The sequence below is a fragment of the Cervus elaphus genome, chromosome 12, assembly GCF_910594005.1.
Source record: "Cervus elaphus chromosome 12, mCerEla1.1, whole genome shotgun sequence".
Lineage (NCBI taxonomy): Eukaryota > Metazoa > Chordata > Mammalia > Artiodactyla > Cervidae > Cervus > Cervus elaphus.
Window position 1 is genome coordinate 12,766,537 of NC_057826.1, and position 17,500 is coordinate 12,784,036.

General features: G+C 40.3%; 1 protein-coding gene across 12 annotated transcripts in view; it reads right to left on the reverse strand.

The window, feature by feature from the left end:
* NRXN3 (neurexin 3) overlaps positions 1 to 17,500 on the reverse strand; it is a 1,774,776-nt gene that overhangs the window by 1,070,472 nt on the left and 686,804 nt on the right. For 8 of the 12 annotated variants that reach the window (XM_043920650.1, XM_043920644.1, XM_043920651.1 and 5 more), the window contains 2 exons: positions 12,286 to 12,489; positions 6,148 to 6,174 (listed from right to left, as the gene is read on the reverse strand). In XM_043920650.1, the coding sequence (XP_043776585.1) occupies positions 6,148 to 6,174; positions 12,286 to 12,489 (231 nt within the window). The remainder of the gene's footprint in view (positions 1 to 6,147; positions 6,175 to 12,285; positions 12,490 to 17,500) is intronic. The other 4 variants (XM_043920656.1, XM_043920646.1, XM_043920645.1 and 1 more) reach the window with 1 other exon arrangement.

A 17,500-nucleotide genomic window follows, 5' to 3' on the forward strand; every position in this document is an offset into this window, starting at 1 on the left:
TCTGCCTACTATTGATACTGTTAATAAACTTGCATACGAGGTGTTTTATATGTCACAAGAAACACAAAACCTTTCAAAGGGAAACAAAATTATGTGTTATCTTTTAAAACTCAGGTTTTGATGAATGTTAAAGTACAGCATAACCATTTATTATAGAAATAGAAAGTCTCAGATGTGATGTCGATAGTTTGATAGATAATAACACATTACTGTATATAAAATTCTGCTTTGTGATTTTTCCATCTCCATTAAAACTCTACTGAGAAAAGCAGTATGGTCAGGCTCACAGCAAAGGTGATCCAAACCTTAGAATGGATACCAAAAAGACTCCACAATTTCCCTCTGAGAAAACTTTTAAGAGTGAAGAGGTTAGCCTTCCTGGCTGGGGTGAGGTAAGTATTTCTGAGTTAAAGGGATGAGCTAAGCAAGTCAGCTCTGGGATTTCTAGATAAACCAGGCCTAAAGATGATGCCATTTATTCTGGTACCTAGCCAGGGAAGACAGAGAAAAAGAGAAGAAAACCAGAAGTCAAGTGTAATAAACTGCAGCTCACCAAGCCATGCCTAAATGAAGCAAAACTACCCACACCTTGTTGACTTTGCCAAAATACTGGCATTGAGTCTGCTTGGAAACTCAAGGCTGAGAAGCAAAGGTGGAAAACAAAAAACAGGTGATAGGTGAGCAGGTGCAAGAGAAGGAATATTTAGTATTGATAAATACTAGTAGTTTTCAGAGATATGATTTGGAGACACCATATCCTTGTGATGCTATTTTCTTTCAGATCTTATATTATTGTGTGTCTCTGTGATTCAAAGACAACAGGCTCAGTCCGTGGGAAGTAGACAAGATTATAGAAGATACAAATGACTACACATGATGCTTCAGTGATTTCAGGTCAGTATATTTTTGCATGACATTGTTTCTTTCTTCTCTATGTCGAAGAAGAGAAAATTAACCTTGTAACAGATAAATCAGTAAGTTTTCAATTTGAAAGCAACTAGGGGGAGGTCTACATATACCTAAATAATCAGGCATATGCAAGGAATTCACAATTTTTATGTGATATATACCCCCCTTTTCAGAAAGAATGGGTAAGTGATCACAGAGGAATTAGCCTTTGAGAGAGAAAGATTGAAAAAAAAAAAGGAGGGGGGAATTGGTATTCATTAATCTGTGTTCACTATATTCTTTCATGCTGGACTTTCCAAGTGACGCTAGTGGTAAAGAACCTGCCTGCCAAGGCAGGAGATGTAAGACATGTGGATTCAGTCCCTGGGTTGGGAAGGTCCCCTGCAGGAGGGCATGGAAACCCATTCCAAAATCCTTGTCCGGAGAATCCCATGGACAGAGGAGCCTGGTGGGCTACTGTCCATAGCGTTGCAAAGAATCGGACATGACTGAAGTGACTTAGCAGAACACACATATTCATTCATGCTACACTCATATTTAATCCATATGAAGCCTCTGCATTCATTCAGACAATACAGGACTTACAAGGGATGGGATGAAGGAGGCGTTAGGAAACTGGAGGCCAGAGTCCCAATCAGTCGAGGTTAAAGGCCATGAACCATTTTTTACAGACTTTCATCCAAGCAAACACCCACAAAATCAATAAGAAGCTCATACCTGTTTTCAGAACCATGTGCCTCTTAGGTACAGCCAGCCTCATGGAACGGGGACCATAAGGATGGTGACTTCCTCCAGAAATTCCCAGAAAGCAGCCCTGTTTTCTTCAGCTGTGCTCTAGGGCACCCTGGAGTTCAATCCACCGTGATGACTGCCAACTCTGGTGCTCTTTGGCAATTTTATAGTCAATTCTAGACTGGAAATTTCCTTACTACTTAGTTTTAAATATCCCTGTCAGATGAATCTATCAAACCCAGAAATGTCCCCAGTTCAACCAAAGACTTTGATTGGCACGCTCTCTATTAATGTTTAGTGACAGCAGCTGGAGAAGAATTTATGGTATGGTATTTTTGCAGGATTGGGAAAGCAGGGCTAGTAAATATTTGGAATGAGTAATGGAAAGACAAAGTACTGGAAAAGAGAAGGTAAGAAAGGGAGAAAGGCAGAGAACCTGATTGTTTCTGCTGCTTGGAATCCCTCATCAGGGAGCTGGATCAGTTACTGACAGAAGCGCCAGGCAGCAAAGCCAAAAGGAAAAGGCTTTTTGTCTGGAGACCACTGCCCTCAACCATGTTCCGTGGCTTTCTTTTCACATTGGAAGACGGTCCTTCTTTTTCATGTTCTCTCTCTGTTAAAAAGACAGTCACACAGACCTTTGGAGGTAGCCATTGCCCTGAACAAACAATATTTTGAGGAAGATTAAAAAAAAAAAAAAACTGCTAATGTCATTCAGCATTTTACCTGATTTCTTTAAAGACAGGAATTCTAAAAAGAAATATTGGAAAAGCTTATGAACTTATATTTAAACCTGGTTAAAGTTTAATTTACTGTGTCACTTCAAGAGAAAAAAAAATTTTGTTTTGAAACGAGCCATTACCCCTTAAGACTGGTATTGAAATGGCAGCTGGATCTCAGGGGTAAGAAGAGACCCTCTCCTCCTCACACTAAGCTGGAAATCAGTCTTATTTCTTATACTGTTACAATGAAAACCTGTGTAAGAGACAGGATCCACACACCTATTACAGAAACAACTTGAGATTCTGTAACAGGTTGAACTATGCATTCTGATATCATGTGCGTTAAAAAGAGGGGTTGAGAAGTTCTTGTCCCCTTTATCTGTTTTACCTTGGCATTTAGCTGTGTAATCTTCTCAAACTTTTCCACTCAAGTGCCAATAAAGCTGGGAATGGAATAGAGAAGATACACAATAAAATAAAATACACAATAAAAATTATATTGAATTCTTATCCTTTTTCTTAAAACATAAAAGAAGATTTACATATTAAATAAGGTTCATGTTTATTTTCATTCTTCTGCATCGTTTCACTTTGCTTTCAAGTATTTATTCCAAATCAACAATTAAAATTAACTTCAAGAAAATGCATCACATTTACGTTATAACGCTACATTATCCTGGGTACATATCTACCCATCTTAGTACAAAAGATCTTAGATTAGTTGGAAGAACTTGTGTCTCTGTGTGTGTGTGTGTTTCTATTCAGCCTGGGTGTAAGGAGCGAACACTATGTGTTATTTCTCTGATGCTTCCATCAAAAGTAACCTCCTTAGTATGTTACAGATTTATCATGAGAATTCAAAATCAAATTTTCAAAGTCCAGTCTTGCCTCTTTATCTAAATATTGATTTAAACCAGTCTTACTGTTTCTATTCTGTGATCAAAGTTGGAACCACATCTTTCTCTGTGTGCATTTCCTCTCAATGCTGGTTTTAGTGGCTCTGAATAGAAAATTTTTTATCAGGCTTAGGAAATCTGCTGACATCTGTAGAATCATCATCATCTTCCCAGGAGAAAGAACCCAGGAACTTGTCTTGTGATGACTCTCCATGGCTAAATAGATGGAATATATGGAATTAAATGTAAGATAAAGTCTGACTAGAACACAAAAAGCAGGCCTTGACATCCTGATCAAAGTGCTCCCTCGGCTCTCTGCTCTGCAAACAAGTCTCTGAAGCCAGAAGATGCCAGCTTCAACTTTGGATGAGGTTTTCTACCTTCATGCTCAGCTTTCATTTTAGTTCCTTCTGGAAACTAATGCAAAATGAAAAGACAAAAGTTTCCATAGATACACTGTATTTTTTAAGAAGTCCAAACACAAATGACTACATGCTATATGATTCAATTTATATAAAATGTCCAGGAAAGACAGAATTCTAGAGCCAAAAGCAGATTAACAGCTGCGTAAGACTATGAGAATGCACAAGGATTAACTGCAAAAGGACATAAGAGAAATTTGGGGAGTGCTGGAAATGTTCTAAGGATGTGACTATGGTGATATTTGGACAACCCTAGAAATTCAGTTTTAAAAAATCGCTGAATTGCAGGCTTACAATGGATGAATTTTGTGGTATAGAAATTATATCTCAATAAAGCTACTTAAAGAAAGAGAAAATGCCAGTCTTTGGAGAAAATGGATGTTTCAATTAGACTTGTAATGATCTAAATATCATGAGAAATTTCTGGCTAATTAGAAATGTTTAAACACAGCAAAATAGGACATTGCTTAAATTAACTGAAAGCGATGCCAAGACAAGCAGAAAGCACTCTACTTTAAGAAGTTGTTGTTTATATCGATTTTTTTTTTTTTTACATTTCTTTTTGTTGTTCATTTGTATAGAGCATTTGTCTCTAAGAAATGGACTTGGGCTTTATTAGTTGGTCATCTTAATAGTATATCTCTGAAGAAAGAAGGTTAAACCAGTTAACACCTTTAAAATTTTTTAAAGGATGAGATAAGTAAATGAAATGTAAATGATTACTTCCTTTTTTTGAGTTTGTTCCTACAGAAACAAACTAGCAAGGAAAGAAGCAAAAAATGAGGAGATAATACTGAGAATTATATGTGCTTAACACTTCATCGAGTTGGTGACGTCAGGTCGGCATCACCGACTCGATAGACGTGAGTTTGAGCAAGCTCCAGGAATTGGTGATAGACAGGGAAGTTTGGTGTGCTGCAGTCCATGGGGTCACAAAGAATTGGACATGACTGAGTGACTGAACTGAGATGTTTCATCAATCAAATTTGTCTTTCCGCTTCACACGGAGACTGTATTTCTCAGCTTCCTTTGAGTTTAAGATGGAACTACATCTCACAAAATATGAGCAGAAGGAATGTATGGCATTTTTAACTCCAATAATTAGGCCACCTGATGTGAAGAGCTGACTCATTTGAAAAGACCCTGATGCTGGGAAAGATTGAGGGCAGGAGGAGAAGGGGACAACAGAGGATGAGATGATTTGATGGCATCACTGACTCAATGGACATGGGTTTGGGTGAACTCCAGGAGTTCGTGATGGACAGGGAGGCCTGGCGTGCTATGGTTCATGGGGTCACAAAGAGTCAGACACGACTGAGCGACTGAACTGAACTGAACCACCCAAGCTCTCTCTCTTTTCCCTGTGGGTACAACTGGAAGTAAAGAAATAACTCCAGGATTGTTGAACCCAAGTCATGAAAGAATCTTAGAGCCTGAATTATTTCTTCGAAGAGAGCTGACCAGGAGAGCTGCTCAACTGGCATTAGACTTTGACTGAATGAGAATGAAATCTTTTCTGTTGAGCCACTGAAATGTTGGGACTGCCTTTTGTAGCTAATCACCCTAACCGATTACCCAAGTTGCTTAATTATTACTTAATTGCCTTACCTATATAGCATGCTGTAGGACTCAAAAGTATATTTCTTACTTTCTTCCTCTTATCATCTGGTCCTATTCTTTCCTTCACATCCATCTTTCCTCTTTCTCCTCCTATTCTCCTACTTCATGACTCAAGTTAATGTGCATTTCTCAGACGAAGGAAGAAACGTGTGAGTAGTATTCAGCCCGTTCCTCATTAAGATCCTTCTTCAAAAGGTGGAATGTTTAAATAGGATAAGGTAAAAATAATAATCTGCCATTCTTTATTCAGAAGAACTAGAATACATCTCAAGTCTGGTTAAAATGAAGGCATCTCAATCAAGTCTTTGGTAAAAATGTTGCATTATTATCAAAAGCAACATTGTGCCCACCCTCCTACAAAAAAACAAAACAAAAGGTTCAGCCCTACAGCAATCAATGCCAGGAGAGAAATGTCAGAGTTGGCAGCCACCTTGTGGGTGATGAACCTTGCTTTCATTTTCTGAAGCTTTCAGTACTGGAGAAGTGCATTGTGGTTGCTCTAACACGTTTTGTCCAGCCCTGAGAGTTATTTTCCCAAAACAACAAATTACCATTTCAATTCATTCTCAAGCTATTTCATTAGCCAGGTGCCCATTCCTCCTTTTCTGCATATAGAACCAATGCAAGGAAAGAAGAGAGGACCTGCCTTGATCCAGAAACCGCATCTCAGGTCACACTCAGCCCAAACCATCACCCCAGCCCTTCAGCGTGTCAACCCCAGTTCCCCCCAACTCCATCGTCAAAAAAATAAAATAATTCAAACGAAAAACAGCTCATAAAACAGTAAATAAAATAAAGTCAGTTTTCTTTTTTAAAGAACAAAATGAAACTTGAGGGAAAACTTACTGGAGTTACAGTTTATCCTGATACAGTCTAGATGGGGAAAAATAAATGAAAGATGAAATTGCATCCTTCAAGGTAACAGCTGCAGACATCCAAAAACAATCAGTCCACCCTTCCGGGGACAGACACACGCAAGAAATGTGGCCATTTTATATATATATATATACAGTAGGCACAAGTTTAAGGGTGGGTGTATATGTACAGTATATTGTTTCATAAAGTCGGATACATATATATATACACACACACACATATATATACACATATGTATAGAGATATATACTGGTATACATATATATCCACGATAGACACCAAGTATGCTTCTTTTTTTTTTTCCTTTAAAAATACTGTTCATTATTATTAAAGTATTTCAAACCCAGACTTTGAAATATTAATTTTGTTAAACTTGGAAAATACTGCAAAAATTTCCCCACCAAATGCAGGTTTATTTTGTTTCCCTCTATAATTGGTCTTTCTTGAAATTGCTCTTTAAAAGTAGCAAAAATACAGTTTTTGCTTTAATATTCCAAAGATAATATCACCAGTCTGACATAGTGTATCATTTTTTAAAATTTTGTTTCTCAGGGCAGTATTTAACCCTTTCTCTTTTTCTGAAACCAAACTCCCTCCACCCTCTTTAAGTCAGGCCCCAAATGCGATAGAAATTCACATAGGCAGACTTGCCTTTGCCATCTGGTAAGGAAAGGGTTAACACCACCTGGTCATTTCCTGTCATAAAATGGCCACTTGCAAACAGCTAACCGCACAAACACCCATCCCAGATTTTAGAGAGGCGGGGTCGGGTGCTGGGTACAAGGAGTTGTATGACATCAGCCCAATTGACTGGGGTCTCTGCTGTGGTTTCAAAGGCCCCCAGACCAGCCCTTCATGGAGCCCATCTCCGTCTTCCTGCCTGAATACTCAGACTGAATCAAGCGCCCACAGCATTCAAGGAGAAGGCGAGCTGAGTGCATGGGGAGGTGGTCCTGGGCACCTTTGACATCCGACCTATCCCATCCTGTGACCCTGCATCTTGGAGAGAGAAAATCCCTTTAAAAAAAAGTAGGGGGGAAATGGAATAAAAAGATGGCTATTTTTTTCCAGTTCTGGTCACCAGAAAAGGTATTTGGGGCCAGAGGTCAGAGCATCTATCCTTTTGTTAGTGTCTGTTTGGAGTCATGGACACACAGCCCAGAAGGTTGAGCGCGGAGTTAACGGGCAGGTGATTGGGCAGAATGGTCAGAGACGTGTCTCAGGTGTGTTGTTAGCATGCTGCCCACCTGAACCTAAGTTTGTTTTTTTAACGATGATCAGAATTCACATAAGAATGTGTTTCAAGCCAGATATTAAAAGGTAAAAGGAAAATAATCAAGGAAAGAGAGAAAATTACAGGGAAAAAAAATACAGCTAGAATCTGTGCTTTTCTTCTAGCTAAAGTTAACCCAGTAGTTTTGGAGGGCTTATGGAAAGATAATGCCACCTTTTAAACGTCCCAAAGTAAATCACTTTAAGCAAGTCAGTGTGAAAGAAACCAGTGGCCAGTGACGGGGCAGAATAAAACTATGTGAGTCCAGAGAGGAGCAATTTATAACACCCAAGCATCCTGAGGAAGGTGGGGGCAGGAAGCTAATTTGTTCCCCAGAACATCTCTTGAGAAAAATCTGGGTTTGGTTTCATGCGGTTAGGTTTGTCATGTGTCGTCAACCGCAACAGAAAAGTGGGAGCAAACAGCCCTGGAGCATCTGGTACGATCACCGGCAGAGGAGGCCATGCCCCTGGTGGGGACTGGGGAGGGGAGGGTGGGGGCGGGAAGAAGCGAGGTCTCAGCTGCCAGAGAAACGCCCTTCCCTCGTGGATTCAAGACAGAGGGGAAGCAGGTGCGTGGGCACGCTTCAGAGAAGGAAAGAGGGAACCTAAAGCAACAAACCCAAGAACCTTAAACAAGAAGTGGCTTTCTGCTTGGGTTTCTGTGTCGCTGAGAATCTCATCTCTGTCAAGGACCTGATCTAGGCAGAGATGCTGGGTCGGGCTTGTCTTTCTGGGTTCATCCACATGGTCCCACAAACTGAATGGTGTCTTTAAATCAGTGTGAGGACTTGGAGCTTTCAAGACTGCAAACAGCTGGGTATGTTCAGTTGAGAAGTGGAGAATGATCTGTTACCTTACTTGAAGCATACGCTTGGGAAGAAAAATCTACCCCAGTCCCCTGTTCATAGGGTCTGAGAGGGTGGTCGTGCTAGTGAGGATGCACTTTTCAATGAAAAATGAATCAGAAGAACTGTCCTGGCAAGGCAATCTCCCTTAGAGCTCCAGTAACAGCTAAAGTTCTCTCTCTGCCTGAGCCTTGGCATGGATTTGAGGGATGGGTGTGTATGCTATTCATTCTGTTTCGGTTTTTTGTTTGTTTGTTTCATTTTAGTTTAAAAGGAGAAATGTTATTTTCTATATTGATGAGCTTTGGTTTGAGCAAGGAAGAGATGAATGTTTCTAGGAGCTGTGGGCCTTCAGTGATGGATAGAGTAGACAGTAGTATTTTCTCTGCTTGGGTAAGAGAAAACCCGTGATGCCTGAGTAGTTTAGAAACACGGGTAGTCCCACCTCTGTGACCTACTTTCCCTGCTTCCAACGAGAGAGAACATCTGGAGAATCTGAATGCAATTAACCAAGCTGCACGGCACTGCCTACAAGCCTCCGCCCCTGAAGAAGGGCGGCCTGCGTCTTGCTGAGGATTCTACAGGCCGTGAATGAGGCTGCACCAATGCGGACGGACTTTTTGGCTCCACTCAAACCAAGCAGTAAGGCAAAAGACGCCTTCTGCGCATGTGTAAAAGGTGACCATTAAGAAAGCAGTCAGAAGTCATTAAGTCCATCACATCATCGACCCACAGTATTGATCTCTGGAGGTAACGGATAACCCAGGATGATCGAGCGGTTTAGAAACAGGGGTGGTCCCACCTCTGTGACCTACTTTCTTTGTTTCATGTCTATCAAGCAATCATAAAAACATTTAACTGACTGATCTCACAAACTTACTGTGGGATTAAAATAAGGTTTTTTAAATATTCTAAAATACTATAATGTTAAAATTGTGATTATAGCTTTTAATACTAAGAGATCAAAATATGACTGGTCAATAGTCAACCTCACCGCTTTAAAAAACATGCTATGTTTAGCTGGACACTGTCCATGCCTGCTATTGCCACAGCTGACCATCTTCAAATAGCAAGACCCTTGGAAAAGTCTAGTCTCCTTGACATTTAGAAGATATATTACAGCAGGAAAATACAGACATGTATATCATGAGCTTATATGTGTGAAGAATTTGAAATAAATTGGAATATCATTAGCGCCTGTGCTAGAAAAGAGACATAACTTAAATGGAGGGAGGGATCATCTAAAATTAGTGATGGGAATTTTGTACATAAATGTACACGCTGTTTGGAGATGTTTACTATTATAATCAAAAAAGGGTAAACAAATCAATGACTGGGAGAAAGAAAGCATTTATGAAGGGGTGGGTATACCCTGGGCAGAGAGGGGAACAGAACCTTCAAACAAAGCATGAGTATGGAGTGTGTATGTACACTTCAAGGAATTTAAGTTTAGTTTCCATGTTATGGTTGAAAGAAAGCTATGTAATTCAAACTAGTAATTGTGGTGAACCATACCCTTCAGAGGAAAACGTCACCATTGTTTCTAGAGAAGCACAGTGCTCTCCAGGGTAGACTCGCTCTGTTTTGCCTACGATGCTTCAACCTAGAAGGAGGTACACTGGTCATGTGCAGAAAGGAGCCAGGAGGCTAGAGCAGAGTCTTTTAACAAAGCACATTGCCCAGATTTTCATGAAAGTTTAAAATGGAAAAATAATGCTTCTAGTAATACATCTGGAATCTATGACTCCGTGTGTGTGTGTGTGTGTGTGTGTGTGTGTGTGTGTGTGTGTGTGTGTGTGTGTGTGTGTGTGTGTGTGTGTGTGTGTGTGTGTGTGTGTGTGTGTGAGTGTGTGTGTGTGTGTGAGTGAAAGAGAGAGAGAGACAGACAGGGAGAGAAAGAGAAACTGCTCATCTTTCTGAATCATCCCCTTTTATCTCCCTCCACTTCCATTTTTCTTTCTAAGATGTGAGACCTGTCACAGTTGGCCTTTTAATCTTACAAAACAACATCTAAAGTGGAAAAAAAAAAAGTTATCTGCTTAAAGCCAATGTGCATTTCCCTAGAACCCCAAAGGGCTGAATATTTATGTCTCTGGCTCTCTCTTACCTTAAAATAGATGGTTAAAAATTGATGCTAAATCCTCTTTTCTGGGAGCTAAGCAGGAGGTCATATTTGTTTTCATTTTGGTTTGGAGAGGGGTTGTTCTCGGTTTTAATTTCTTCTGCTGCTTTTCAGAGAAGCTGACAGCCGGCCACTGGGGGTTGGTTTTCAGGTATGCACTCCGGTTGGGTTGGGTGGTTTCAGGTGGGGAGGATGGAACAGGGAGGGGCAGGTGGAGGGGACAGGGGAATGCCGGCCCCTGGAGGCTGCTCAGTACACCCTGTTCTCAGGGCTGTTTGCTATGCGGGCCGCAGGCTTGGGGCCTTTGAAGGGTTGAATACCATCTTTTGATTTACCATGGCTGATGGTGGAGAGGACTGGAAACTCAAGAACACTCACAAAGATCCAGCAAAAGAGAAAAAAACAAAACCCAAAATAACCAAACACACACGTACACAAAGGAAAACCCAGGAGACACGCTGACAACAGAAATCAAATGTGGTTGGAAAAGAAAAAGGGCATAGTATTGTAAAAGCTGCAAATTGGAAAGAAAAAGAAGAGACACAACTAAACAAGCCACTGCTCAAAACAGTCTTCTGTGTCCTAGAGATTTTTAGGATTGTAGAATAGGCACTTCTCAAGTGTAACCAGTTGACCTGACAGCAGATAAGACTGGTATGGATTTCCCACCTTCCCAGCAGGCCATCTAGGATTCTGGACCATCTTGTATCTGCTACATGTGTTCACCATGTCATCCCCACGCCTCTGACAAGCCATCCCACTGACATCTTTAGGAAGGAGTTGTGTATCTAAACATATTCAACATCCTCAAACCAATCATAGGCTTAGAAAGTTTGAACTCAGCTGTGTCAACACAAGGCACTGACTCTCTATTGAGTAGAATCAACAGAAATAGAGATTGCTTTTTCTTTTTTTTCCTTCCAAAAACCAAGAGGTCCCCACTTTCCACAGCATATTGATTAGAATTCAGTCAGGGTCAGTAGCCCAATAGAATGTGAGACCATAAAAAGAGGAATTCCCAAAGTATTATTATAAGTAATTACAGTAGAAGAAGAGGTCCTTTCTCAATAAAGTTACAATTTGAAACAGCCAATTTTTCAACATGAAGGAAAACTGATATGTATTATATGAGAATAGAGTAACTGGTAATAATGTGACTTAATCATCTTTATAAAAAGGGCTGCTGAATGAGGGTAGGAATGTCAGGACGGAAGAACGAGATACATATCAGGGGCCACACTGTCCTTCAATGTGTCAGACTCTAAACTCAGAGAATTTTCCCCCAGTGGGGCCACAGAAACAATGTGACTTGTCCTCCCTACTAGGAGAAAGTATAAGGAGATAGTAGTGTTGTCAAGGCCACTAGAATTTCCCATGTGATTGGTCCTTGTGGAGCTTCAAACAATGCATTTCTCATCCCACTCACGTGGCTTTGTTCCCTCCAACAACACCCTCCCATTTTGCTTCCATCTCCTGCCCTGGCCCCGCTCTCTAACTTTGACTGTTTTGAGTGGTGACCAAGGAGCTGGACTTAATGAGAATGGGATTGATCAAAAGATGGACCAAAGTAGCGTGTTTTACACAAAGCTAAACGATTCCAAAAAACCAAGAAAGGAAACTTAGAAAACGAATCTTCTAGTAAAGAAATACCACCACTGTCAGAAACCAGAAATTGACATCAAAAACCTCATGCAGAAACAAGGAGAAGGTGTTTGTTGCTGTTGGTTTTTATCCTCGGTCTATTAAACAAGAGGTGAGCAGCTAACTTTCAGGAAACAAACAAAGAATTCAGTCAAACCAATGAAAATCGGAAAAGAAAGGGAAGACAAGCCCAAACAGAGTGGCAGAGGGTACTTCATACGATACCTAAGTTAACCATGAGCTTGACACGCCCCCCATCCAGCTCCAAACGCAGGGTGTCGGCAGAGTCCCTGGAGGTGGTGGCCACCAGCAGCCCGTAAGCTCGCTGGGACATGAAGCGGAAGGACACGTCCTCTGCCTCGGTGTGCATGACCATGGGCATGATGATCTTCATGTACATGCTGCCGTCGTAGCTCAGGATGGACGCCTCTGCAGAGAAGAAAGGAAGAGATGGTTAGGAGGAAGCATGTCATTGTTTGCCCTCAGTTTCAGGGTAAGCAGAGTAGAATGGAGATGCGCCAACTTTGTAGACAGGTGGCTTGTGTTTGGGAGCTTCCCTGGTAGCTCAGCTGGGAAAGAATCTGCCTGTAGTGCAAGAGACCCAGGTTCAATCCCTGGGTCAGGAAGATCCCCTGGAGAAGGAACTGGCAACCCACCCCAGTATCCTTGCCTGGAAAATCCCATGGACAGAGGAGCCTGGCGGGCTGCAGTCCATGGGTCTTCAAAAGAGGTCGGCACGACTGAGCAACTAACACGGGGGCTTGCATTTGCTCAATCTCCATTGCCACTTTTAAGCTAGACACAGGCCCTGTAAATGCTGAGGGTCTATTTCCTCTTTTGCAAAGGACATCTGGTGGCCTTGGTCCCTGCTCTACCATGCTCACCAACTCACCAATGGCATCGAATGAAATAATGGATGTGAAGTCATTCTGCAGAAGTGAAAATGTCCAGGTGGTAGTAATTGTGATTCTGGGCTACCATGGTGGCCCAGATGGTACAGTGTCTGCCCGCAATGTGGGAGACCTGGGTTCGATCCCTGGGTTGGGAAGATCCCCTGGAGAAGGAAATAGCAACCCACTCCAGTACTCTTGCCTGGAGAATCCCAAGGACAGAGGAGCCTGGCGGGGCTACAGTCCATGGGGTCGCAAAGAATCAGACACAACTGAGCGACGTCACTTTCTTCCTTACACTGTAGATACGACAAAGTCAAACGAGACACTAAACGAAACTTGAGTCCTGTGAGTACTTCCTGAAGAACCTGAGAGAAGGACCGGTTTGTAATCACTGCAGCAAATAAATACATACTAGCCGAGTGGTGCTGGGAAGAGGAAGGAACAGCAGCATAACCAGGCTTCAGAGTATCCCTAGTGGCCAGGCCTTGTGAGAGTCTGCTTGGCCCATTCAAAGAAGATTGGTAACAGCCAGGGCTAGAACAACAATAAAAGCTGAGGACAGCTTTGAAAACCAGCCATTCTATTTTTATTCCAACAGTACCTTTATAAGAAAAGGAGCAGCTCACCTTTTTGCCAATCCAAACACTTTGGTTACAAGCCTTCCAGCCCCTCCAATATGTTATCTCACTTAATGCCGCAAGGTGGGTCTATTATTCCTACTTTCAAACAGAAAACCACAGCTCACGGTGGGGAGTGGGTATTATCATCCCAAAGTCACATAGTCTGGATTTTAATCCAGTATATCCAATAGCAAGTCCAGGGCCTGTTCTGTAGCATCAGGTCGTTCAAAACATGCATTTGTTGAATCATTCATTGAGCAAATATTTTTAGGGAACACAGGACAAGAGCATCACTCACTTTCCTATGAAGCCAATCATCATGGAGCTCAGTTCCTGGCATTGAAGAGGTCCTTATTAAATACTTGCTGTTGCTAGATACTTGCTACTTTCCTATACACATTGTCCCCTTGAGAAGGAAATGGTAACCCACTCCAGTGTTCTTGCCTGGAAAAATCCCATGAACAGAGGAGCTTGGCAGTCTACAGTCCACGGGGTTGCAAGAGAGTCAGACACGACTGAGCACATATGCACTATGGAGGGTACAAAAGGTGAAGCGAACAAGATCCCTGTCTTGAAGGCAGAATCAGTGCACATAAATAACCGTACTAGAATTTAAAATGGCTAAATGACCCAGCAAAGGTGTATCAATAAAGCCAGCGGCATTCAGAAGACAGAGGCCATAGCATGCAAGTGAGTAGATTACATGGGGCAGTCTGAAACTGGTCTTGGTAGTTGGGTGGAGTTTTTAATGAAAAGTGATGGCATCAGATTTGATAGGTAGACAAGACAGTATCTCCATATATAAAAAACAAAGAAATAGGGGAATGCCCAGATAATAGCAAACTTTAACAGAAGCATCAAGCATATTTTGAGGATAGTTACACAAAGATGCTTTGACATTACAATGAAATCAACAGATTTGGGTAGATATTGAGAAGTAAATGAATGATTAACAAAGAGATAAACATCTTCTGTCTTCCTATATAAATGGAACACGAACAGATTGGAGAGACTGGGCAGACGATGTGGAAGGTTCTCAAAATAGTCTGTGTCATCATTGTACCCCCAACCTTACTTACACAACATACAAAAGGTACATGAAAAACAGTATAAATACACCTGTCATCCCTAGGAATCAACCATCACCCAGGTAAAAACCATGACACGCTAATAGTTGTATATCACAATTTGCAAACTCTAAGGGTCACAAATAAAGGTGGGACAGTAACAGACACCATCAAAATGAAAACATATTTTGAAGGTCTGCTCTTAGATGAGAAGCATAATCTAAATATAACACACGCTCCAGATGCGAGAGAAACTTCTATCTCCTGAAAGAGCAGAATCAAAAGATCAATAATGATCACTAAAATTTACTGAGCACTTAAACAATTTGCCTGCGCTTTCTAAGACTTCACATGCATTAAGATGGCATTTAATCCTCACAAGCACATCATGAAGAAGACACTATTATTATAGTTTATAGATACCAGGTCACACATCTAACAAAAGGCAAAGCTAGAAGCTAAATGCAGGCAGTATGATTCTCACAGCTATATACTTGATGATTCTGCCACATTTTGAGAGTTATACCTGAAGCACACCCATGTTTCTTAGCACCCAAAGTACATCTGTAATGCTTCATGGCAGTGTGTGGTATTCTTGTGTATGTGTACATATATGTACATGTGTGCACAGACACATACATACATGTCATTATTCAAAGTTGTATTTTATGACCATATAGAATTACATAAACAGAAATTTCTGTTTGTTTTTAGAGACGTTCACTGAAACCTAGTATATTTTTCCATCACGCAGTGCAACATGTGGAATCTCAATTCCCCACCAGAGATCAAACCCATGCCCCTGTGGCAGAACTACAGAGTCTTAACCCCTGGACTGCCAGGGAAGTTCAACGATACAAATTTCTAAATGATATCTTGTTACACATTACTATGCACAATGCTCTGTGTGTGTTTATGATTATGAACACCTTTAGTTACTACTATGACTTTCTACTATAGATACCTACACTCAAGCACACTCCTTTTCAAAAGATGTGAAGGCATTTGGTGAGCCATTAAATGGTTGTTTGGATGCGTTCAACTTAAATAATTCCAGAATTAATGGCCAACTTTTTCCCTCTAGATATATGTAGTGAGAGAATATGCATCTTTATGTCAATATTGGTAGTGTCAGAGAATAAATAGAAGGTGAGTGTGTAGTTAAGCATCTAATAGTACAAAATGAAGTATGGATCTCAGTGTATACCTTTGTGTGTATCTTGGTGAGTGTGTTCTATTATTAACAGAGTATTTTTCAGGGGAAGGTGATGAAGCAGAAAATTTAATATAGAAATCAGCTGAAAATAAATTTGCTTCAGAATTCATATTAACTTGCTTAAAATATTTCAAATAAAAGGGGTACCATGAATGGAATACTAATTTGAGGGAAAATGAGTCTAAAGAAAATGTTATTTGATCTAAAGTCTATCAGATTATTGAGTATTGAAAGACTTCATCATGAAATGCTGAGATAACAATACTTATACAGTTCTCCTATTTTGTCCCTCTTTTTCACTTTTATAACTTCCTTTTAAGTGAATATTTAACATATTATGTTAATGTCTTTGATGATTCTTAACTATATAATCAGGCTTCCCAGTTGGCTCAGTGGTAAAGATTCTGTCTACCAACTCAGGAGATGTGGGTTCTATCCTTGGGTCAGGAAGATCCCCTGGAGGAGGAAATGTCAACCCACTCCAGTATTCTGGTCTGGGAAATCCAATGAACAGAAGAGCCTGGTAGGCTACAGTCCATGGGGTTGCAAAAGAGTCAGACTTGACTTAGTGTCAGACTTGACTAAGTCAACCTTAGCAACAACAACTATATAATTAACTAACCAAAAGCTTCTTTCCTAGTGGTTGGTCTAGGGCTTACAACATGTATGAGAATCGACTTCCCATTTATATGAACTTAATTCTAGTAAGACATGGAAATTTTACATGCTGTCATCTCTTCCTCCTTTTTGTGTTATTATTGTTATTCATGTGATGTCTATATGTGTTTCAAACTCAAAAATACATTGTTATAGTTATTGCTTTATAAGAACTTCTGTCTTTTTACGAAGTGAAGCAAGGATATCTCAGATATATTTATAGAAATTTTTAAAGCTAAGCTTATTTACCATCTCTGTCTCTCTCTCTTCTTGCGGATTCAAATGACACCATCTGGTCTCATTCCCTTTCTCCAGTATAGCTTCATTCATTTTTGTTTTATTGTCAAGTATACTACAATTCTATATGTTACAGACCCAACAATACAATTTTATAGATTATTTTATGTAACTGCCTTTTAAATCAGTTAAAAGAAGAAAGAAAAAGCAATGCTTAATTATACTTTTCATCACTACCTACACAGTTACCTTTATTGGAACTCGTTTTTTTTTTTTTTTTATGAAGATTCAAATTACTGTCTGCTGCCACTTTCTTTTCATTTATAGAACTCCTTTTAGTATGTCTTACATGGCAAGTATGCTAGCAATGAAGTCTCTGCTTTTTGTTTACCTGGATACATCTTTATTTCACTTTCACTTTTGAAAGATAGATTTTTTTTTTTACTATAGAATTCCTGACGGTTGATATATGTCTTTCAGCACTTTTAATGTCAACGCACTGTCTTCGACCTCCATTGCTTCTGAACAGACATCAGCTGTCATTCTCACTGTGATCCCTCGTATATGATGACTTGCTGTTTCAAGATTTTCTTTTTGGGTTTCAACCTGTCTATCATAATGAGTATGGATATTAATGAATTTCTTTGCATTTATCCTATTTGAGGCTCACCAATGTGTAAATTAGTGTTTTTCCTCAAATTTGGGAAATTTTCAATCATCATTCTCTAGATATTTTTTTTCTTATTCTCC